Source organism: Alnus glutinosa, chromosome 11 (assembly GCF_958979055.1).
Source record: "Alnus glutinosa chromosome 11, dhAlnGlut1.1, whole genome shotgun sequence".
Classification (NCBI taxonomy): domain Eukaryota; kingdom Viridiplantae; phylum Streptophyta; class Magnoliopsida; order Fagales; family Betulaceae; genus Alnus; species Alnus glutinosa.
The window spans coordinates 22,067,646-22,092,018 of record NC_084896.1 but is presented as its reverse complement, the minus strand read 5'-3'; the positions used below and the strand labels follow the sequence as shown (position 1 = coordinate 22,092,018).

The 24,373-nt window shown below is 37.6% G+C and overlaps 2 protein-coding genes across 3 annotated transcripts; one reads left to right on the top strand and one right to left on the bottom strand.

The window, feature by feature from the left end:
- The first annotated feature begins 162 nt into the window (after positions 1 to 162).
- LOC133881770 (uncharacterized) lies at positions 163 to 4,971 on the top strand. Of its 2 annotated transcripts, none has more exons than XM_062320796.1 (10): positions 163 to 418; positions 1,002 to 1,066; positions 1,142 to 1,203; positions 1,317 to 2,342; positions 2,434 to 2,509; positions 2,612 to 2,734; positions 2,837 to 2,950; positions 3,064 to 3,162; positions 3,682 to 3,899; positions 4,537 to 4,971. In XM_062320796.1, exons 1-10 carry the CDS (start codon positions 292 to 294, stop codon positions 4,802 to 4,804), a joined length of 2,178 nt encoding a protein of 725 aa, XP_062176780.1. In that variant the 5' UTR covers positions 163 to 291; the 3' UTR covers positions 4,805 to 4,971. The 2 variants fall into 2 exon arrangements, with proteins under 2 accessions (XP_062176780.1, XP_062176779.1); XM_062320795.1 differs by having other exon boundaries at positions 2,603 to 2,734.
- Positions 4,972 to 5,979: 1,008 nt separating this feature from the next.
- On the bottom strand, positions 5,980 to 23,679 carry LOC133882205 (proline iminopeptidase). The gene is made up of 11 exons (XM_062321319.1): positions 23,520 to 23,679; positions 22,877 to 23,079; positions 22,147 to 22,245; positions 21,933 to 22,043; positions 21,776 to 21,838; positions 21,556 to 21,649; positions 20,917 to 21,014; positions 14,201 to 14,302; positions 11,023 to 11,136; positions 8,331 to 8,405; positions 5,980 to 6,338 (listed from the first exon to the last, which is right to left on the bottom strand). Exons 1-11 carry the CDS (start codon positions 23,641 to 23,643, stop codon positions 6,234 to 6,236), a joined length of 1,188 nt encoding a protein of 395 aa, XP_062177303.1. The 5' UTR covers positions 23,644 to 23,679; the 3' UTR covers positions 5,980 to 6,233.
- Between the last annotated feature and the right edge of the window lie 694 nt (positions 23,680 to 24,373).

The window sequence follows — 24,373 nt, the reverse complement described above, 5'->3', positions numbered from 1 at the left end:
GGTCCGGTTATTTCGGGTCGGGTCACATGAGAATCCGAATTTTCGGAAACGTCCATGGACCATAACATTCCGTTTCTCTTACCAGTTACCAACCTGTCCGAATCTCAGAACCCTTTTTCCCAACGGCTAGTTTTACAACAAAATTTAAAAATTATCTCCTCTATCCTCAAATCCCAGCCAAAAACCAGTGCCACTCAAACACGCTCCTCTTCTCCTCGGTTCTCTAACCCTTCCCCTCTCTCTGTCCCTGTGTGTCTCTGTTGTGTGAAAAGGAGCTAGTAACCGCAAGCAATGCAGATCGACGGCGAAAAACAAGGGGACGAGTTCTACGAGAAGATCGAAGCGCCCAAGTTCGTGGACTTGACCGCACCCGATCAGTACCGCCCCGACGACCGCTACTGGTTCTGTTTACGTGTCGGTGAGACTGAGTTCCTCTCACCTTTCAGTCGGCGACCCTATTCTTCATTTTTGCTTTTTCGTCACTAATTTGTCTTACTACATTTGTTTTTCTAACAGAGTTCTTCAATTAGTTCAAATTTTCCCTCATTTAGCTCATTTATATATAAATTTCTTGATTTTTTTAATGTTAGATTAACACAGTGATGGTGTTGCTTAGAATACATGTATGTATTAGTGGTCTTCACGTATTTTCTTTTTCAGTAAATTTTTTTTGATACCCTTTTCACTATGTGCCCTGTTTCGGACTGTAAAGTGAGAAGGAAGAACAGGAACCTGAGTTTGAGATATTGGGTTGTTTGTCTCGAAATTCTTAAGAAAATGAAAAACCCAAATCAGTTATCTCCTCACTCCATATTATTTCCTCCATCTTCTCTATTAATAGTGCATTTTTTTTTTTAGGAATTTGAACTGACTTTTGAGCTCATTGTGCATTGACTAGCCTTTAGTAGTCTTCAGGAGCTCTCTTTACTAGAAATTGTTTTCCAATTTGCAAAGCAAGTTACTTGAGTTTCCTTATATATCTGTGTGTAATTGTGTCTCAGGATGTGACCAGAAGCATGAAGAAGAAATAGATTCCGAAGCAATCTACAAAGATTTTGTTCTTCGGGTTAGTGGTGGTTCCTGAAAATTGGTTTTGAGTACTATTGGTTCAAGTTAGAGCTGATGGCTTTTAAATATACAGGTTATGGCAGCAAGAAGTCCCAATATACGGCTTCGAAAAGCCCTCAACAGAAAAGCTGCAAGGTAAATATGCAAAGCTCTCAGTCACTAATTTTCTTTTCTCTTGTTCTTGTGAGTCATTGTCCATAAACTTCAGCTTTTCATGATCTTATTTTCTTGTACTTTTTGTTTGTTAGTGGAAATGTGAAATGCCCACTTACGGCTCCCCCAAAATCATCCAAGTCTAGAATACCAAGATTAGCACTGATTTCTTCAATTTCTCAAAAAGTGGTTCATAAGCCCAGTGCAACCCCAGATTCAAAGAAAAAACAGCCTTCTGAGGTGTCTAAGGCTTTTACTACTCCAAGGAATAGAAAGCGCCTCTCAAACCCCAACACATTTAGAAGTGTTCGGAACCCAAAAGCAACAACTGTTGCTGTGCCAAAGAATAGAGTGGTAGCAAAGGCTTTAGCCTTCAACTCACCAAAGAAAGCAGTAAAGACAAAGACTTGTTCAGAACTGAATACCCCTGTGAAAACATTATGTGCAGCAATGAAGAAGCTTGAGATCACCGGTGGAAAGAAGAATGTACTAGGGTATGACAAATCATTGACTATAGGTGCTTCAAGAAAACAATTAAGAGGGAGAGGGAGAGAGGTTAAAAGCCGGGTTTATGACGCCTTGAATTCTCGTGGCCGCAATGTTGAGGAAGCTAAATCTTCAAGATGTTTGAAGAGAAAGAATAATGGCAAAGACATGAAACCCTCTTGTGATCATGTGCCTCATGAAGGGGATGATGATTCTAGTGACATGGACATAGACGAGAGATCAAGGAATGGTTCTTTTGAGGGTACTTCTATGAGCAGTGAAGTAAATGGGCATGAAGAGTGTTTGGAAATTGGGAAATCACAGCAAGGTGAGCATTCAATTGAAGTTTTCTCAGATGCTTCAAGAGGTGACATTATTATCTCTCTATCAAGTTCTGAAGAGAGGGATTCAGGAGAAAATGAAGCCCCAAAATCCCAAGCAGTGGCTGAAGGGACTAGTGAAGGAAGTGATCAAGAGGATAAAATAGTATCAAGTTCAGGAAAAGAGAAAATCCCTGAAGTCAAGGAAAGTGATGATGATAAGGAAAATACCTTGACTTGTGATGACACTGAAAATGACAGTGGAGCCATAGATGATGATGAAAAGGAAAATGCTTTAGCATCAGACGATAACAGGTCACTTATGATCTCTTATTTGCTTGATGTTCTTTTTTTTTTTTTTTTTTAACTTCATTTATTAATGTCTGTTTTTGTCAAGTGGTTACAGGGTACAGAATCAAAATGATGTTAAACATGGAAATATAATATTGGGGAAGAAAGAGAGTTCTAAAATATCAAAAAAGGTGGCTTCTTTTACATAACATTATATCTTCTTTTGTGACATCTACTCCCATAAAAGTATCCTTCATCCCAGTCTCATTTCCATGCTTTAAAAGATGATGCAGGTTAACCGAGTAATAGGTAAGACTTTAAAGGGGGGTTCCATCCCTGCTGCCACTGGTGCTCAAGGGGTGAAGTATAGGAAACCAAAGCCTACAAATCCCAAGCCTTTTAGGTTGAGAACTGATGTATGTGAAACGTTTTTCAGGCCCCTGTATATACTTGAAGAATCATTTAACTTTTTTTTTTTTTTTTTCCCCTCATATCTGATGTCAACTATATTGTTCTAGGAAAGAAGGATTCTTAAGGAAGCAAACATGGAGAAAAAACTCCTTGCACCTCTGACAGAAATTACAACAGGTCCTAGGCTTCAAGGTGGAAACTCACAAAGAAAGGCAAGCCAAGTAAGTTACAGTTACTAAACTTGACTTTTCTTTTCTTTTTTTCATTTTTTTTTTCAATAGGGGATCAAATGGAGCTCCAAAATTTAATACATTTTTTTTTTTTCTGATCTCAGAAGAATGAAAGATGCCGTAGAAAAAGTGAAAATGAGTGTGAAATACATGAAGGTGGTGAGAAGAAACTGGACAGAACAACACCAGAGGATCATCAATCCGTAAGTCTCTAATACATACAGAGAAAATGAGAAGAAAAATTAGGGAACTTCACTTACCCCTCGATATATCACAAATTTTGCAATCTTGACCTTGAATTATCGAAAGTTGCAATGTGGGTATTCTATGTTTCAACCCCTTTTAATTCACTCATATTGTTTGGGTTTTGTATCGAAAGTTGCAATCCGTAAGTTTCTTATACCACTGTAAAAATTTTAACCAGACCCACGCGTGGCCGTGGTCTTACCTTTTTTTAATTTTATTTTAAAAATGGAGTATTTTGATCATTTTGGCATCATCTATTAGGATTTAACAGAAAATCTTACGGTAAGTTGAAATTAAAAGGAACTAAAAAATAGGATATCTATATTGCAACTTTTGAAAATACGAAATCAAAATTGTAAAACCCATGATACATCACGAGTAAGTGAAGTTTTCCTGAAAAATTATGTCTTGCTTATTATTGTTTGAACTTTTTCTATGAAGAGATTATGCTCAAAACCTGCCATGACAATATCCAGATAAGGGTTGGAAGTACTTGCTTGAAGCATTCAAAAGGAGGAGTGGAACGTAAAGTATCATCACCTATGACTCCATGTAGACGTACCATTTCTACACACCAGAGAGCCAGCCTTGTGACTTCACCAATGGAACGTGACAAAGCAGCTCAAAAACCACTGAACAGCTTGAAAAAGATCAGATCACCAATTATACAACAAAAACTTGTGAGGCCTATTGGGTAAGCATAACCTTTTATCAAATATCCAGCTCTTGATCACCAAAGAATCATAGTAATGCTGTTTAGTAGACTGTTACACAATTGTGATGACGTGACAATAAAAATCAGCGTTTTTTTTTTTTTTTTTTTGTACAAGTGCCAATCTAATAGCTGATTTTAGGCTGGGCAATTTGGGTTGGCATATTGGGTTCGGGTCGACCCGCTTGGCCCACCAACCTGTTAAGGGTCAACCCGAATACAACTTGCAACATGCTTGACCCATTTAAATAAACAGATCGCAAACGGGTTGGCCCGTTTGACTTGTTTAGACCCAAAAACGACATGTTTAACCGTTTCACCTAACACGACACAACCTGTATGACCTATTTGACATGTTTCAATATGTATTTATTATATAAATATATGAAGGTCAAATCGCAGGTCGACCGGGGTTTATGACATGTTTATTAAACAAGTCAAGCGGGTCGACTCATTTATGTCGAGTTCATGTCGGTTTGCGGGTTGTGTCAAAAATTGTCAGCCCTATCTAATTTTCACCGCCACATTATCCAATTATATTAGTCGTATAATAATCGATTAAATAGCATTACTAGAAGATATATGGACTAGATTGATTTAGGTGTGGATCCTCTTGCAGAGCTATGTCGAGTAGAAAGGGAACTGTTGCCCTTATGACACCTTGTCAACTCAGTGCCATTAAGGAAACCTCATCAAAGATTTTCACACCCAGGAGTGTGGCAACGGGATCTGAGAATGCTGCCCAAGGAACTAAAGCTTCCGCTCATGCTGCTTCCAGGTCGATGTCGCGGGGAAGAAGAAGGCCTGCAACCATTCCAAAGGAGCCAAATTTTCATAGCATCCATGTACCGAAGAGCTGCACAAGGAAACAAAATCTACCTTGTTGAGTGTGTTCATATCTTCTTCTTGTTCAATAATGTCATTGAATTGTATTTTTCCTGTTTAAATTTCACACTTTTCTCTTTAACTATCTTCGGCTTTTGGGAATTGGGAACATGTGTGTGTTGTAACATTTGAGATTAGAAACTGATTTGTATTGATTATTTAAAAAAGAGTAAGCAATATAGTTTATTAATTTTTCTACTTATGTATACACTACCGTTATAGTCTATCAAATAGGCTTTTTAACTCATCATTTTTCTTATGTTGATTATGTGAGAGGGAGTATTCGACAAATTTAGAGCTTGTGTGAAATTGCGTTAAGAAATAGAGCTTTTAGAACAAAACCTCATTTTCAAAAAATAATAATTAGGGTTAAATACATATTTGCCCCCTGTGCTTTACGACATTTATTTTTTGCCTCCTCAGTTTCACTTTTTATCAATTTTGGTACCTGTGATAAATGAAAAGATGAAAATGGTACCTCCGTCTGATTTCCCGTCCAAAACTAACGTCCATCCACGGCATTTTCTGTCATGTTGTTGTCTGGATGTTGTTGGAAACGATGTGTAAAGAATTGGGTTCTAGGCTTCAAATTTTTAGGTACCCAATGACGTGGGTAGACGTTAGTTTTGGATGGAAAATCAGACGGAAGTACCATTTCCGTCTTTTCATATACCACAGGTACCAAATTTGATAAAAAGTGAAATTGAGGGGGCAAAAAATAAAGGTCGTAAAGCACAGGGGACAAATATGTATTTAACCCTAATAATTACCAAACAGACCTATTTTTGTCTGGAAAAAGTTTTTTAGTATTAAAACTACTTTTTAAGCTCCTAAACACAATCCTAAACATGCTTTTAATCCCCACTCTTACCATCAGAGTGATAGGGTAAATGATTAAAAACAAAAATGCCATCCTACAAACACTATTCTTTTATGTGGGTTTTTAAAAAGATGAGTGATTCATGCACAACAGTTGTGCACCATCTCTAGAAACATGAGATGAAACTCATCACATAGGACCCACCCATGTCTCTAAGTCCTTGCACAACAGTTGCACAACTGTTGTACATTTTCCTTATAAATTTTTTTTCTACATTAAGGAAGTGAAATGGAATTTTGAGTATGTTGCTAATGCTTTAAGAAATAATTCAACCCCCCCCCCCCCTAAAGGAAAACATTCCTGCAACGTATAGAGACAATATATTGGAAGTTTCAAGATATACACAAGGTGGCCTGTTCATAAACCATCCCCCCCTTTATGTTGACAAGCAATGTCTTCTTTCAAGTGAAAGAATGGGCAGTGCCAATGCAGAGCAATAAACAGTGTTAATCTAAACCCAATAAGCTTCAGCATACATTATTAGCCAAAGTAACAATGGCCTGCTCAACAGGAAGCTAGTTTCTCATCTTCTCTCATCTGGTGTGCTGGGCTTAGTCCACATACTTCTTGATGATGTTTTTCAGCTTCTCGTTTGCAGCCACAAGTTCCGCAGTTATTCCAGGTTCATTAGCAGAATGTCCAGCATCTGGAACAACCTGTAAACAGGGGCATTATTATGTAGTTTGTTAATATATATATAAAATGAAACCAGAACTTAAAAGGATATATGAAACATTGACTGCAAATAACTGTCTGTTAACATGAAATAACAACAGCTTCATTCTTTGAGTTAATCAGGTATCTGCAAACGCTGAACTCTAAATGGTTCTGCCCTGCTTTTCATACTTGGAATATTGAGAGGAAAAAGAAACTTCATAAAAAGCGAAAAGGCGAAAAGAAAAAGGTAAATTGTTATAAAACTAAGGAATTGCAATCAAGGATAATTTTCTGTTATCTTAGTATATATAGAACCATAGCCTTAGTTCAAGGCTATGATGTCTCTTCCTGCAATCTCATTCTCCTTTATACATACTAACACTTGGAAGTGAAATAAACTAGCCCTATAATCAATATTCTTAAATCTCAAGGCACAGTTGAGCACGTAAAGGCCTCATGGAGCCTCTAAAAGAATCAAAACAGTCTTATCAACAAAAAAAAAAAAAATCAAAACAGTGGTTATTTAGCTTATTGGCTCAAATAATTGGAGATTGATTATTCAGTTACATGAAGGTTGTAGCCAAAATTCTAAATCGTAGCAGGCTATTCAATTTCTTAAAATCCTTACAAAAAAAAAAAAATGGATAAAAAAATCAATGGGCAGCGAAGTAAGCATCAAACGGAATGAAATCTACACATAACAATAGAAAACATTTACTTATACTTTACAAAAGCTATTTCCCTAGGCAGTACAAAGTATACACAACCAGCATAGAAATAATCAGATTGAAGCATATGGTTATACAAAATATGCCCAAAAAGTACGTAAAATGAGAGTATCATCAATATGGACATTTGTAATAGGTTGTTGATCAATGGTTATTTTAAAGTGAATTACATATATGATATATTTAAATGGGGAAAAGTGCTTTTTGGTGCCTGGCAGTTCCACAAAAAGCACGTGTTTTTTGCACTTTTAACTCCTCTTCATTGAATGCACTTAACATTAAGTTCAAAAATCAATGTTCCCTTGGTGTTTTGATTTTTCATCTCTTCATTGAATGCACTCCACATTTAAGTTTAAAAATCAATTTTCCCTTAGTGGTTTGCATTTTCATTTGACAGCACTACCTATAATTTTAGGTCAGACGGTAGATTCCTGGTATGATGGCCATGCACCCTTATCCATACCTCAATTAATGCATTACTGCTGTAGAAATGCCATATAATCACCACCAATAAGTAATTTGATAACAAATGCATGTTATTTTTCATCCTCATGACATTTGAGTCTTAATGAACTTGATGATTTGAAGGGTGACATATACTTGGAAGAAGTCTTCTGGTTTTATTACACAAAAGCTAAGATAATCAGATAAAATTGTACATAGCCAGTCCGATGTTTTTCGGTCAACATAGGGAAAACCTCTGTATCCTTACAAATGGACTGAAAAATATTATGCCCTTGCAAGAGCCTAAACTTAATATAGTAGAACATAATTGCTGTTTCTGTCCACAACAGTTTGTCAAAAAGTTAAGGGACTCCACTAATGGCTTTTAAAATTGCTCTTTATCAGACAAATGCAATGAGATGGCTTTACAACAGATCAAAGTGGAAAAGAAATGAAAGATAGCCACCGCATAACAAAGGGAGTGTTTTCACACTACGGTTTATATGGTCCACACTTTTGGTATGTTGTATTCCTATTCTGCACCATCTGAAACAGCATAATGAATAACACAAGATTCTCTATAGGCAAATAAAGGAGCACCATTATACAAAATGTGAAGACTTGTCCCCTATCTTTAAAATTTGAAAAATTTGTTGACAAGCCAGGGCAGCCCACCTGCACCGACTGCTCATCCAGAGTAATTCTATCCTATTTCTTCAAAATGTAGAAAGCAAGTAAAGTCCGACCAGATAGTCCAACGATCAAAGACAAATATACTTTGTAACAAGCCAGATAAATACTCTAGAGCAGTTCTCTTACCTTAAAATCTGCCTCTGGCCATGCTTTATGAAGATCCCATGCTGACACCATAGGACAGCACATATCATATCTTCCCTACAAAGTCAAAGAAAAATTCTTTTGATTTGGGCATCAAACTTCAGTTTCAACTGAACCTTCAAGGGGCATACTGAATGGCTACCCATAAGGTAGCACATGTGAGAGTCATTTTGCTGCAATGCAATATCAACAATACTTGGAGTACTCTTTACACCTTGAAAGATGTAACAAATAAGTAAACAGCTAAACTTTGACAACATGACCACTTAACTAAGGTTGTCAAAAAATAAAATCCTCAGAAGTAGAGGCCGCATACCAGTAGGAAGAATTCCCACTGGCACTACAGCCAAGTGATACTTCTCTTTAAAAGAGGGAGGTCCCAGGTGAACCTGTAGGAGATTTTAGGAATTGGAGGGTAACCCTCAAAAATATGGTCCACTGTTGCTTGAAAAGAATAAAAAAGCAAATTTTAGTGATGCTGTGGCTGAGGTGGCAAAGAGTGAGGTATAATTGGGCTTGGTCTCAGGTTTAAATCTTACCTGTCAGAAAATATGAGGAAACATATATGTGTTGTGGGTTTGTATGTATAGTAACGATGAATAGGATCATATATAAATGTTTTTTTTACTGGTCACTCATTCACGCACTCAGATATAAATGTGCATTTAAAGTATTCAAAAATTAGAGTTCTGCTTTTAATACCATTTTGTCAAAAATTAGAGTTCTGCTTTTAATACCATTTTGCAAGAAAACCAAGTCATAATGCACCGATCTTTTTAGCTGGTCCGATTAGTTGGAGTTTAGGGATTTCTTAAGTTGATGTCCTCATAATTAAAAACTTGCTCTTGATGTCAAAGAGCACACGAGCTAATTCCCAAAAACTCTTATAGAACCCATCTGTTATTGAAGACCCCGTTTGTATCGGTGTAAAATGTTTTATGAAAAGGTTTTCCCTATTTTTTAGTGTTTGGTATAGCATAAAATATTAGTTAACCTGAAATGTTTTCAGTTAACCAAAGAAAATAACATTCATAAGGTATAAAATGATTTACGCTTCTCATCTGCATAAACCATTTTTTTGCCACTCTCCCACACTTCTGGGCAGGCAATTGTGAGGAGGTCCCTCATGGGGGCCACCTGCCCGAGTAGTTCTTGGGCTATCTGAACACCTACCTAGGAAGGTGGGCCCCACAAGGGCCCTCTCACAATTGCATGCCCAAATTGCAAACAATATGGACAGACAATTGCACTGGATCTCAATCCCACCCCTGAAGCCCTTCAATTCTCACCCACTCTTTTCTTCCGTAGCTCCTCTTCATCGTCTCTCTCTCTTCTTCGCAGCTCTTCAAATTATATGAAAATACATGATCATTGTTGGTCAATGTGTTTAAACATAATTTTTAGGTTTTTTTTTAGTGGCTTTATATTGATATTTTTATGTTGTGAATAAAAATTGATATTTATAGGTTAATATGATTCAATGAAAATACAAGAAATATTTGTTGATTTTCTGTACGAGCCAAACCTCGTGAAAATGTTTTCAACTAAAATCATTTTCCTGAAAAATGATTTTAGTTGAAAACATTTTCCAACAAAAAACATTTTACATCAAAACGCACGAGGCCTATGTTAACAGATGAATTTGTTTAGCTCTAACCAATTCTCAGAAATTCTAAAAGAACTGACAGAGTACTTATGAACAATCTTTCATCTAAAATATAATAAGCACTAAACTAGATCATGGGATAGATGTGCCCTTGTACAAGTTGATATATGAAATACAACCTTGTATAAATTACTATGGAGTGGTAGAAAAAATCTATGTGCAGGAAAAGAAACAATCAAGAAATCATCTAATGGAAAATAAATCAATAATAAATAGAAAATAAATATTATATGCATTATGATAAAAAGTTAACAAGTTATTCATTAAACTCGGCCAAAATATGACACCCGAAGGGCCCGGCGCGCACAATCCTATCCTAAAAAAATGTGTGTGACAAAATTAATAACATTTGCTTACTGACTTATCATACTAATGCAGAAAATTAGGATAACAGAAGTTTAATACTATCATAATAGCGTCGATAAGTAATATCTATCTATACATCATTCTTTTGATAGAGAAATAATATATAACACTAAATACCATATGTTAATTAAATCGATTTGCTAAACAGTAGGGCCTGACATGGATTCACCATGTATTTTACCATCACTATCTACCTATCATTAATCAACTCACACAGAATGGATGATCTTCTATTTTACTATCCATTTAGAACTTTTTTTTTTTGATAAGTTAGAATTTGTTAAAAAGCGCAGAGGAGCGCAACCCTAGTACACAGGAAGTATACAAAGAAGCCCCTAATTAGAAGACCGAAACGATCAAGAAAGAAAAAAATCAGCGTACGGCATACTACCCAAGCTATGCGCCGACACCCAAAATCCATTTAGAACTTTCCCAAGAAAAAAGGCTACTAAAAAAATTCTGCTTGTTTAAAGAAAAAAATAAAAAAAAAAGCAGATATTCTCCAGCACATGATTCTTCATTCAACGTCATGTCGGTAAACATTATCCATGTATCACCTGTCTCTGTCTAAGTAGATTACTTGCTTCAATAGTTACTAAAAAGCATGACCAGAATGTATATGGTGATAACAGAAACATTTACCTGTACAATAGTAGTGCTAATATGCCTTATCTTGTCAACATTATCCAAAAGGAATGAATCTGTAGGAAAGAATCCCTGGTTCACAAAGTAATGATTTTCAATTCTTGCGAATGCCTGCATAAAACCCAAAAATAAATGTCATTAATAGAAGAAAATTTCAATCATTCAAATATCCACTGCTCAGAAGATATCCAATCAAATGAAAATAGCATGGATCTGTCAGATCCTATATTGAAAATCCAAAAAAAAAAAAACAATGTAACAGAATCTCAATATAGAAGTAATAGGGACGATTAAATACAACACTTAGTTTCATACTGTTCACCTTTCACCCATGGCAGTTATATGTTTAGCACCCAGACGTGGAAAACCCAATATACAGGGTCTTTGGTTGTTTTAGTTTTTATTTTCTACTTGTTCCACTTCACCATAGCAGATTAAAAAGGAGACACAAGGAAGAGAAGTTTTAAATTACTAAAGGTATCTCCCACCGAATCCTTTACATGAGAGGATCCATATGGAAGTTTTTGAATGACAGAGAAATAAACAGAGAAGGAGAGGGACAACAGATAAAAATGAGAGGAAGATTAGAAAATGAAAGGAACAAAAAGAACCGCATGCAGTGTTGCTTTAAAAATAAAATATTTATTTTTTGAGACAAAGAGAATCATTATTGCCCTACTTTCAGCAAGCTTAAGAATGAAATGCTTTTACTAATGAAAGTTTTCCAGCAAAGCTATGCCATATAGTTGCAGCTATATTTTAGGGTCATTAATCAAGCCACTTCTCAACTTTTTTGACCTAAAAATGTTTACGTTTTCATTTTCCGTCTAAGACCCATGTTCTCCACTAAAATGCATAGCTTTTTGTTCTTCTGAATACCAAACTCGACCTTTCTGTACTTGACCCTCTCTAACCCAGGAATCTATAACCCAGTTTTTGTATCCCTTAGACTATCAAACCAAATATTGCTTTGTGACGATTTATTGTTTGCTTCTTAAAATCTTTACAATCTTTTATTAACAAATACTGCCAGAATGACACATTTGCTCACTAACTCCTGAACCAGTGCTGTTCGGGGTTAGAATTTCCCTCATAACTCTAATCAAGACATTCATGCAAGAACCTAATCCATTTCATAACTGGATTGATGCAGAACCCCAAGAAAGCACCGCTTGAGCGGTGGCTCTCAACAGGTGCTTCACGAGAGCACCCTCGCTCGACGAGCCCTCAAGTGGTGCTACCCAAGAGCAGCTTGACCACCGCTCGAGTGGTGCACCTCCAGGAAGCTCTGCTTGCTCTAACTCAAGTGGTTCTTGGCAGCTGGGCATATAAGGAAAGGAATTTCACATGGCCACAGGATCCCACTCGATTTCTATCCAAATTCTGATTTAATTTCAGCATTGTTAACTTCAATATTAGATTAGGACTCGCTATCTTTGTTGGATTTTCTCTCTTTAGATGATTTTCTTATATTTTGAACTTTTAATAATTGTAAAATACTCCGGGGTGTTGTACGGGAGTTTCAGTTTTGGTCATAATACAGTTGAAGTTTTCACTCAGCTCCTACTTATAAAAAAAAATAGTTTCACTCCGTTCCTTTTTGTTACACCGCACACACAGAAGACGTAGATCTTCTGTATTCTCTCCATTAGCTTCTGCAACGTCAAGTGGTATCAGAGCCGGTGTTATCCTGATCCAATGGCCAACCAGCGCACTGGTAGAAATCTCTCCAACGACATTGATCGTGAAGGACAGGCTCTCTCAAGAGCCAAGTTCATGGAGTTCCAACGTGAGACCTTGCAAGCGCAGGACGCGTTGCTTGAAATCCAAGAAGCACTTACTAGAGTCCCGATGGGACCCATTCAGAATCGCTGTGATTACAGGGCTCGTGACGACGATGGGATTCGCATTCGATATGTCCATAACCGTAATCATGCGCATCTGAATAGGCCGCCAGCCTACGAGGAGGATTTCAGTGATGACGAGGATTTTGCTGAAGCTGTATAACAAAAAGGAACTGGGTGAAAACTGAAACTCCCGTACGGCACCTTAGAGTATGTTACAATTGTTAAAACTTCAAAAGGCAAGAAAACCATCTAAATGGGGAAAATCCAACAAAGATGGCAAGTCCTGATCTAATATGGAAGTTAACAATGCTGAAATTAAATCTGAATTTGGATAGAAAACGAGGGATCCTTTGGCTGTGTGAAATTCCTTTCCTTAACACCCAGCTGCTGAGAACCACTCAAGATGGAGCTCAAGCAAAGCTTCCTGGAGGTGCACTGCTTGAGCACCCGTCGAGCAGCAGTCTAGCGGTGTCTCGGGTAGCAGCTCGTCGAAAGACGATTGAGTGGTGCTCTCGGGTAGCACCTGTCGAGAGCCACCGCTCGAGCACTCGTCAAGCAACAATCGAGCTGTGCTTTCTGGGGGTTCTGCATCATGGATGCACCGAAAGAACTTAACCTCCCAACCAAGCAGTTTAGACTTATCAACCAAACTGGCCACTGTAATTTTTGGCAATGAAAAGTTAAAAAGAATTAGAGAGTAAAAATTAAAAGAAAATCATAAAGAGAAAAGTCCTCGAGAAATAGTGGCATACCATGTGACATTTAAACACAAATTTCCATTGTGCAGTTATAACAGTTAATGCTGTGTTAAAGTTACTCCTGAGAAGATGAAAAGTAGCACAAACAGGGAGAGAATTCTGGAAAGTGAGAACAGCGAGCTGGTGTTTTCTAATCAATGACAGAACAATAGCCACTGGAAGCAATGTAATAACTTGGTCAACTGTAAATCCTACAGACAATTCAATTGTCTTGACACTTCAGACCATATCAAATTCAGGGAACCCTGTTAACTACCTCTCACATCTCCAATCAGAACACATAAGCTGCACTTTTGCAGTATTTGCATGAGAAAAAAACAGAGAGATTCAATAATTTTAATATATTAAATATTATGAGTGGATATACTTTATCTTGTCACAGGCCTACAGCAACCAGTATCATATCATACATAGAGGTTATATAAAAGCAAACAGCTGTTTGATTAGAACAGACTGCTCATGGAATAAACAGAGAGTTAAATGCATTTTTTTTTCTGATAGGAAAATGCTTAATGTTTCTATTAACAAACAACAATAGAAACCACAATATTCGTCACTGAATCAACTTACCAATGAAAAAGCATCATCGTCACCTTTCTTGATGTTCTCTTCATTTGGGAGAAGATGAGCCGTCTCCATTTCCCATTTGGTCCAAGCTCTCGCAGCTGCATACTAAGAGATTGAGAGAGAGCAAAGAAAACAAAATAATTTGTCAAATATAACAATCAATACAGAGTCATAAGAAATTAAATCTAAAGGTAATGCATGGAAGGTCCTTTTTACTCAACAAGAAATGCACACACTTTGGCAGCATTTGGGCCAATGGATACTTAAACCAGCAACAGTACAAGGCTATTACACTGAGAATGCTGCACATAAAGAATGGTACCATGTTTACAGTGAAGTGGCTGTGTACCTATATAAATAAAACGTAAGATGCTGCTTTTGGGAACAGTTCAACTCTATTAATAATATTTATGTGAAATATTTGCACGAGGGAGAGTTTTCAAGATGTTATGATAACACATCTTATCTAACATCATTAACACAAGCCTTGAATGATTCTTTTTTTATTTTTCCCATCAACCAGGGACCTTCAAGTTCTCGTATAAACATGTATATTAGTTTAATTTTCAGTTTTGTTGGGAGTTTCAAGCTTTTATCATGTGACGCCTAGATGTGATATCGAACACAAGACACAATGAGCCTTGGGTTACAAACATTTTTCATTTGAACGATTTTTTTGGGAGTTCAGTTCATTTATATGCAACAACAGGATCAGAACTGTCAGGTAATCTTTCACAGATCTTTAGTTTTAGCTATTTAGGGCCCGCAGCTGGAGTTTTCAAGAAAACAATTCTAGGTGTGCTTTTTTTCCTCAGTTTCAAGCCAGTTCATTAGGTCTTGATTGGATTTTTTCTATGTCATAAAATTTGAGTCCTGCATGGTTTCTATAAAGGTTAGTAATATTTTTAGGAAGATCTTGGCACCCAAGTACTTTATATTTCACTCTACCTATAAGGTTGTAGAAACAAATAATATTTGGCTTTTCAAGCTTACTCATCTTGTGAGCATCTATTGATTTATATAGAGTTTGTACATGATACAAGATAACATCAAGGAACTTGCTTCCTAGTCTAATACTATCTCTTAGAGATAAACCTAATCTAAATACAAAACTGTGATCAGCAGCCTAAAGTAAACAAATACAATTAAAACTCTTCCAGTAAATACAAGTAGGATTCTATCTCTTTAGGAACCGGTTGTCAATAGGAGTTGTGATCAACCGGGTTTCTCCTTAACACACTCACTAGGACTCTTATTAGTTTGAATAGAGTTAGGAGTGTGTTGTGCGTTAATATCCTCCCGCAAGTGCAACGGGAGTGAGCGGACGTTGAGCTTGTAAGACAGAGAAAGAAATCTTTTAGAAACAAGTGGTTTAGTTAGCACATCGGCAATCTGATCAGAACTTGGAACAAATAGAATCTCTAGGTTCTTGGATGCAACCAACTCTCGAACAAAATGGAAATCAATATGGAAATCAATAGCAACATGCTTGGTGCGAGCATGGAAAATAGGATTTACCGACAAGTAAGTTGCTCAAATATTGTCACACCATATCTTCGGTGGACTAGACAATGTAAGACGAAGTTCTTTAAGAAGAGACCGAATCCAGAGTAACTCAGCAGCCGTGTTAGCAACAAATTTATACTCAGCCTCGGTTGAAGACCTGGAGACAGTAGGCTACTTACGAGAGCTCCAAGAAATTAAGTTAGAACCAAGATACACACAATAAGCACTGGTGGAACGTCGATCATCAGAGCATCCTGCCCAGTCAGCATCCGAGTAGGCTTGTAGAGAATTGGATGAAGTCTTGTGCAAAAGTAATCCATGAGAGATGGTATGCTTGAGGTACCGAAGAATAGGCTTGACAGCTTGCCAATGGAGCTTGGTTGGACGATGCATAAACTGACATACACGACTTATAGCAAACGCCAAGTCTGGGCGTGTAAGAAATAAGTACTGAAGTGAACCGACAACACTTCGATATAATGTGGGGTCTTCCATAGGATCACCTGTGTAAGCAGATAATGTCGAAGAAGATGCCATGGGAGATGAGACTAGTTTTGCTTCGGTCATGTTGGTTTTGGAAAGTAAATCTCGAATGTAGCGCTGCTAAGAGAGTAGGAGACCGTCCTTCACTGGTATAACTTCAATGCCAAGAAAATAGTGTAAAGTGCCGAGATCTTTAACAGCAAAATCACTGCTCAAAAGTTGTAAGAGTTCATCAATGGCAGTGGGAACCGAAGATACAATAATAATATCATCAACATAAATAAGTAGGAACATAGTGACAGTTGCTGTATGATAAAGAAATAGAGAGGAATCGGCTTTGGAGCCAATAAACCCAAGCTCAATCAGTTTCCCACTAAGTCGAGCAAACCATGCCCGGGGTGCTTGCTTTAGTCCATATAGTGCCTTTTGCAACTTGCATATATGATGAGGGTAAAAAGGATGAATAAAACCCGGAGGTTGCTCCATAAAGACATCCTCGGACAATAAACCATGCAGAAAAGCATTTTGGATGTCTATTTGTTTCATAGACCACCCAGCCGAGTAAGCATGTGATAGGACAGTATGGATGGTAGTTGGCTTTACCACAGGGCTGAAAGTGTCACCATAATCAATTCCAGCATGTTGGTGAAAACCCTTAGCAACCAGTCGTGCCTTGTGACGATCGATAGATCCATCAGCCTTTCTTTTGAGTTTAAAAACCCATTTGCAACCAACCACACATTTTTAGCAACCGAAGCTGGAACAAGAGTCCAAGTGCTATTTTTCAACAAGGCGTTAAATTCAATCTGCATGGTAGTACGCCATTCACTAATCTTGACAACATTGGTGAAGCATGTAGGTTCTGTAATAGTAGCTTCAGAGAGCAGGGCCCGAGGTAGAGGATAGCGCACTGTCCCATCAGTGAGTTTCCTGATTGTGCTAACATTATTTTGAGATCGTGTCCGCATAGGATGTATACGGGTTGGTTGCTGATCAGCAGCCACAACCGGTTCTGCAGGAGGTGAAAACAAAGAAACAGAAGGACTAAAAGGATTGGCACGATCCGGTGAAGAAGATAAAATGGGGATAATGTCGGTAGGTGGATTTGAAATTGCCATGGAATGTGGAATGGGTAAGGGTAAGGAAACAGAAGGAGGTATGGAAGAGGGAGGAGCCGGATTTGCCGAAGGTGGCGTGTTTGAGAAAGGAAAGACATCTTCATGAAAGATGACATCCCGAGATATATAGATACGGCCAGTTGCACTATGATAACATTTATAGCCCTTATGGAGAGTGCTATAGCCTAGGAAGACACAAGGTTTAGAACGAAGGGAGAATTTGTGAGAGTTATACGCACGAAGATTTGGAAAACAAGCGCAGCCAAAAACCTTGAGAAATTTATAATCCGGAACTTGAGAAAAAAGTTTTTCAAAGGGAGAAAGATTTTTGAGTAAGGGAGTTGGCAATCGGTTTATTAAGTAGCAGGAGGTCAAACAAGCTTCATCCCAAAATTTCTTTGGAAGGGAGCTTGCGGCCAGTAAAGCTAAGGTGGTATCAATAAGATGACGATGCTTCCTTTCCACACAACCTTGTTGTTGGTGAGTGTGAGGGCAGGAAACACAATAGAGAATGCCAACGGATTGAAAATATTTGTGAAAATTGCGATATTCGCCACCCCAATCAGTTTGAACAGATTTTATTTTGGCATTGAGAAGACGTTCAACCATGGATTGAAAATTGAGAAAAACTTGCAGGACATCCGATTTGGATTGAATAGAATAAACCCAAGTAAAAAGACTAAAGGCATCCACAAAAGAGACATAAAAACGATTGCCATTTATTGAAATAGTGGGGGAAGGACCCCAAACATCTGAGTAAATTAAATCTAACGGATTACAAATAGAAGTTTGTGAAGCTGAAAAGGGCAATTGGTGACCCTTTGCCTGAGGACAGACATTGCAGGAAGCCGGTGCCTTATTTGACAAAACAAGAAGCTGAAATTTGGATAGGACAAAGTTGACAGTCCGCAGGGCTGGGTGGCCCAAACGGTGGTGCCAACTCTGTGGAGAAGTCCTCTCACCAACGAGTGCGTGTGATGTGGATGAAGGCACTTGCGGAGGGAAGAGGTGATAAAGACCATCCTTAAGTTGGTCGTGATGAACTGGCAGTTTGGTCTTGCAATCCTTAATGATAAAAAAACAGGAGTGAAACTCAAAGAAAACGTCATTATCAAAAGCAAACTGACGAACAGAGAGAAGATTTTTGCAGATGGAAGGAACATGAAGTAATTGGTTTAGAAGAAATTTACGACGAGAAACGGAAAGAGTGGCAGAACCGGAGTGCGATATAGACAAACCTGTACCATTACCTATGCGGATTTTATCTTGCCCAAAGTATTCTTCAGAGGAAATATTCAGGTTCTGTAGGTTGTTGGTGAGGTGGTGAGTTGCACTAGTATCCGGGTACCAATTGTCTTCTGTAGGAAAATGAGGAGAAGAATAATAGGCTTGAGCAGGCTGGTATGGAGCAGACGGTGGTCCAGCAAGAGTTGGATCGGGACGCTGATAGCACCTGGGGGCAGTGTGCCTGATTTTCCCACAAAGCTGGCAAATGGGACGTGAAGACTGTGACGAATCAGATGGGAAATATGTACCTCTGCCACGGCCAGGAGAAGCAGATCCCAGACCTCGGTAGTTGGTGTTGCGGCCTCGACCGCGATGACCCCGACCTCGGGATGAAAAATTAGCAGCAGGCGAGACAGGCTCCACGGGTGTGAGATGATGTTCAATCCACATCTCATGAGCAAGAAGGTGTCCATAGATTTCATCTAGGGACAAAGGATCCAGTCGAGTAGTGATAGAGGTAACAAACGGATCGTAATTAGATCTGAGACCAGCCAGAAAATAAGATGTGCGTTCAAAATCGTTGAAGTGTTGGCCGGCAGCAGCAAGGTTGTCACAAAGAGCCTTGAATGATTGAAAATATTCCGTGATCGATGCGCTACCCTTCTTGGAAGTAGCAAGTTGATAGTGAATCTGCAGGACCCGGGAACGTGCTTGGGAAGCAAACATGGACACCAAGGTAGTCCAAAGTCGGTGAGAGGTGGCACAGCTGACTGCATGAACCACAAGAGGTTCAGAGAGCGTGGAGATTAACACGCTGAGGAGCATCTGATCATGTTGGCACCAAGCTAGAAATTCTGGATTGGCTATGGTGGCAGGAGCACCTGGAGTGGTGCTTGGATTCGGGAGTGTCTGGGCTGGAGGCTGAGTAGAACCATCCAGGAAGCCGTATGAATCTTGGGCTTTAACAAAAGCCATGATCTGAGTTCTCCAACTAGGAAAGTTTGCATTGGAGAGTTTGATTTGCAAGGTGTGGTTCATGTTGGGGATAGTAAAAACAACATTAGATGAGGATGGAGGGGTGGGATTTGTTTCTCCCGAAGTAGTTGTAGAATCGGACATGATGAAGGGGAAAAAAAAAAAGACGCTAGTCTATGGAAGGCTCTGATACCATGTAGAAACAAATAATATTTGGCTTTTCAAGCTTACTCATCTTGTGAGCATCTATTGATTTATATAGAGTTTGTACATGATACAAGATAACATCAAGGAACTTGCTTCCTAGTCTAATACTATCTCTTATAGATAAACCTAATCTAAATACAAAACTGTGATCAGCAGCCTAAAGTAAACAAATACAATTAAAACTCTTCCAGTAAATACAAGTAGGATTCTATCTCTTTAGGAACCAGTTGTCAATAGGAGTTGTGATCAACCGGGTTTCTCCTTAACACACTCACTAGGACTCTTATTAGTTTGAATAGAGTTAGGAGTGTGTTGTGCGTTAATAAAGGTCCATTCAACCAAAATGATATTAAATTTCTTAATTAAGGAAGATAGCCAAGACTCCTCTTCTTTTACTTCTAGAATTCATCTTTCCTTGACAATGAACTTAGCAAAAAACCACAAGGAACCCAGTCCAATCTCTTTGAGAAAGGGCATATAGGATCATCAGACTAGAGGAGACTATAGGATGTAGTATGGATTCCCACCAACTCCGAGTCTTCTCTAGAACACGACCCAAAATTAAGTCAGGAGATTATTACTCATGGTCTCTACTTGGATCCACACAGGCTCACAATCATAACTTCATAACTGCAAGATAGGATGACCTGAAGATAATCTAAGTGTTCAAAAATATTTTCCATCTTTTAGAAAATTTCAGAATAATTTTTTTGATAAGTAAATTTAGTCTTATTGAAAACGTAAGGCGTCCCTAAGTACACCGAAAGTATACAAAAGGAAACACCTAACTATGAAGAGAAAAACGAACAAGAAAATCGACAAAACTGACAGTAGGGACAAAAATACTAATCGGAAGTATTTTTTTCAGAATAATGAAATAAGTAACTTGTAGAAATAAGGAAAACGAGAGATTTTGTAAATATAAAAGCTAAAGATCTCAATAGACAACAATAACACATGCCAAATTCCACTTGGCCAACCAAGCTACAATCCATGCTACACCTGATTCGCAGGACCTGTCTCTATTGTAATCTTAGATATAATTCTGAAATTTTCTTTTCACAGCAAAACCAATATACTTGTTGATGCATGAGGTCTGAGAGAGAGAAGAAAGATCTCATTGCAAATACAACTTTAAAGATATAGTTCAACAACCAGGCAATGGAAGGATGGCATATATCCAAAAACAGAAGAAACTCCTACCTGTGTTTCCATATCATCAGAGTTTAATCTCTTCTTGTAGGCATCAACGAAGCTTTCCCTCTCAGTTTCTGGAATGAGATCTCTAAATGGCTCCCAAGCTGTACATTGTGAGGATATACAAAAGCATTCAGCCACTTAGAAAACTTCTCACTAGTTTAATCAGTACAGGGAAAAAAATCAAATCAATGCAATATGAAATGAACATCTTCCCCACCCACAAGAACATAAACTTGGTTTTCATGAAGCTACGCAGTAGAGTCCCTAAGCTTAAAACCCCCTTGTCTTGTATCATCACTTAGAAAATATAATTAGTAAGGCTTCAAGCCCTCATACAATGTTAAGTAATATCCAATAACTGGAAAGTGCTACAAATATAAAACTCTTGGAATATTCAAAAGGATGACCGAACAAGAGTGAAACTATCATGACTAATGTTGACGGGTTTTCCAATTTATGAATGTCCTTCTATAGATTTGTTAATGAAATTATTAATTTTGAATAAGTGAAATTAAGAGAGATTGAAACCTAAAGCTCTTAAATACTTTTCAGCATCAATCTGAAAGGCATATTATATTGCTTATGTCACACATATGCAATAAACGATCCAGTAGACCACCAAAGAAAGTGTATGGAACATACCATCAGGGTATATGGTAGCGGCACCACCCTCATAAAACCAATCAATCTCTTTCTTTCGCAGAAGAAAGATCCCTCTAAGGACCATGCCAGTCACCTTACAAAGAAAATCACCGAGACTGTCAGAAATGTACCAAATAAGAAATTTATTAATTACAGACGACATTTTCCAAGGATAGTGTATTCAACAATAAATAATATTAAAAAAGACAAAGTTACACACCTTGTCAGGGTGTGATTGGCTGTACACAAGAGCAAGTGTACTTCCCCATGACCCTCCAAACACCTGCATGATTACAGAAAAGAAAGTTATCGATTAGTTACATCCACTAGGAATTCCAAAATTTGTTTTAGGTTAAAACCAAATGTGAAATATTTACCTGCCATTCTGGAATTTCCAAGTGTTCTCTTAACTTTTCAATATCATCAATGAGGTCCCATGTCGTGTTTTCTACCAAGCAAGCATGGGGTGTACTTTTTCCTGCACCTCGCTGAAAGAAGGAAATATTTTCTGATTTAAAAAATAAAAATAAAAAAATAAAAAAAATCAAATTCAATGTAGCTAATAATTTAGCATAACATTCACAAAATAACCTGATCAAATAGAATGATGCGGTAAAAATCAGGATCAAAGAATCTTCGATTGCTAGGTGTTGTTCCTCCTCCTGGGCCCCCATGAAGAAAGACAACCGGCTGCAAGATAAAGTTTCAAAATAATTGACCGATTTATTTTTTCTTTCTCCTTTTATAAGTCAAGGTAGAAAAATAAAATCACAAATCAGCATGGAAATATAAAGAGATACAACATAGACAATGAAACTCTTTGAGACGATACTTCATGTACATGCCTGCTAAATAAGCGTGTTAAGGACCATAGTATCTAAATTTCATTTCATTTTGTGACTAATAGAATGCTAAACAGTTAATATAAAAAAAATTACAATCATCTATGCCGACTGGTTTCATAGATTGAACTCATGCAAACAGATTTGCCAACTTTTGGTGGCTTGAAAGGCCAAATATAGTCCTTCCCTAACCTTTTCACCCAAAGGTCTTCTGGTATGACACTTACCAGACCTACAAGCAGTCCAACTGGCATTTTTTTTTTTTTTTTTGTTGAAATTCATTACAAAAATTTGAACACACAACATGAACTATAGTGGATATATGGATGTATAAATATTGTATAAATGAATATATATATATATATATATATATATATATATATATATATATATATATATATATATATATAAAAGCTAATTGTTAACAAACAAGTAACAGTCTAAATTAGATAAAGATCCAGTTGGCAATTGCCACTCACATGCCCATTCGGGTTTCCCGACTGCTCCCAGTAGAGTGTGTGAATGTCGGAAACCTTCAAAAACCCAGTACTATATGGCTCAATATTTGGATAAAGGTTCCTGTTTAATTCCACAGCTTCCTTTTCAGACTCCATCAACTCTATTAGCTGTTGCTCACCCTTGTATCCAAAATTCAGCGCACGTAGCACTAAATTCTTTCTTCCTGCACAGCCCCAATAAACTCTAGCAATTTCAGCATACACATTTGAAAAAATAAATTTTCAAAACTGCAGTGCCTATAACACACACAAACACACAAAAATACATAATAAATGATCTTCAGAAAGGTATAGATTAATTAAGAACAGAAATTAGTACTACTAGAAGAAAATTGAGGAAAATTTGGAAGCTTTGCAGGCAATTCTGTTGTTAAACAACCAAAACACACACATAGTAAAGATATATACACAACAAAAAGTACATGATCTTCTGAAATGACAAAACCAAAAAACTCTATTTGGGTAAAAACTCAGAAGAATTTATCATACCACTGACCAACCATATAACACAAATAATTCAACTTGCAAACAATAAAACAAACACACACTCACAGAGAGCGAGCGAGCGAGCGAGAGAGAGAGAGAGAGAGAGAGAGAGAGAGACCTGAGGCAGTGGAATTCTTGGAGGCTGAAGGATTAAGCAAATGAGAGAAGTGGGGAATAATTGCTGAAATGGTGGGAGGTATTGAGCGAATAAAGGTTCCATTTGGAATAAACCCTAACTTCATTGTTGATCATGGTCATGATCATCAATCAATTACTAACATCATCAATCAATTAGAAATTCCTTGGCCAAATTTAATTTATTTATTTATTTATTTTTTCTATTCCTTGGCCAATTTGTTTGTACTATTCTTTGTCTTATCTATAACGTACTTACTTTTAACTTTTTAAATTTAATTCTTTAAATTTTTATCAAAAATATATGGACTGTATGCATTATTTATATGCATTATTATTATTATCTATAATTAGAGTAATATAATTTACGCAATTTTAAATGGCAAGTAGTACCTTCTTGGCGCCCATGTCTCTCAGAGCCTGACTAGCTACGAATTTTTTTTTTTTTTTTGGAAAATAAGTTAATTAACAATTAAATAAGCCTCAAAATCTTGATTAGTAATTAGTAGTAAGGAGTAAGCAAATCTCCGCAGAACCCGCACCGCCCCCCAATCCCCTCCCCGCAAAGCCTAAAACCAGCACCCATAGTGCGGGCCACGGGGCCTTATTTGGGCCCCCCACGCGGTGCAGGGCGAGTTGCAGGGGAGGACCTTGAAATTTCTCGGGTCCTCGCCCCGCAGATTTTGAAAAAAAAAAAAAAAAAAAAGAGGCAGAAAAATGTAAAAAACGGTAAGCAAGCTAAAGCAGCCACTGCAGCCCTTTCAACTTTTCTTACTTTCCTTCTAAGTTCTAACATAACCCTAACTTTAACTTCTCTAACTCCCTAAGCGTCGCAGC

Bases quoted from the DNA above. Each gene is read 5' to 3' on its own strand.
- LOC133881770 (XM_062320795.1), top strand. From the start codon at position 292: ATGCAGATCGACGGCGAAAAACAAGGGGACGAGTTCTACGAGAAGATC. The intron at 2,951-3,063 runs GTAAGTTACAGT...TTCTGATCTCAG, and splicing joins CACAAAGAAAGGCAAGCCAA to AAGAATGAAAGATGCCGTAG. The intron at 3,900-4,536 runs GTAAGCATAACC...ATCCTCTTGCAG, and splicing joins AAACTTGTGAGGCCTATTGG to AGCTATGTCGAGTAGAAAGG.
- LOC133882205 (XM_062321319.1), bottom strand. From the start codon at position 23,643: ATGAAGTTAGGGTTTATTCCAAATGGAACCTTTATTCGCTCAATACCT. The intron at 23,080-23,519 runs GTCTCTCTCTCT...GGGGCTGTGCAG, and splicing joins CAAGAATTCCACTGCCTCAG to GAAGAAAGAATTTAGTGCTA. The intron at 14,303-20,916 runs GTAGGAGTTTCT...TCAATCTCTTAG, and splicing joins CTGATGATATGGAAACACAG to TATGCAGCTGCGAGAGCTTG.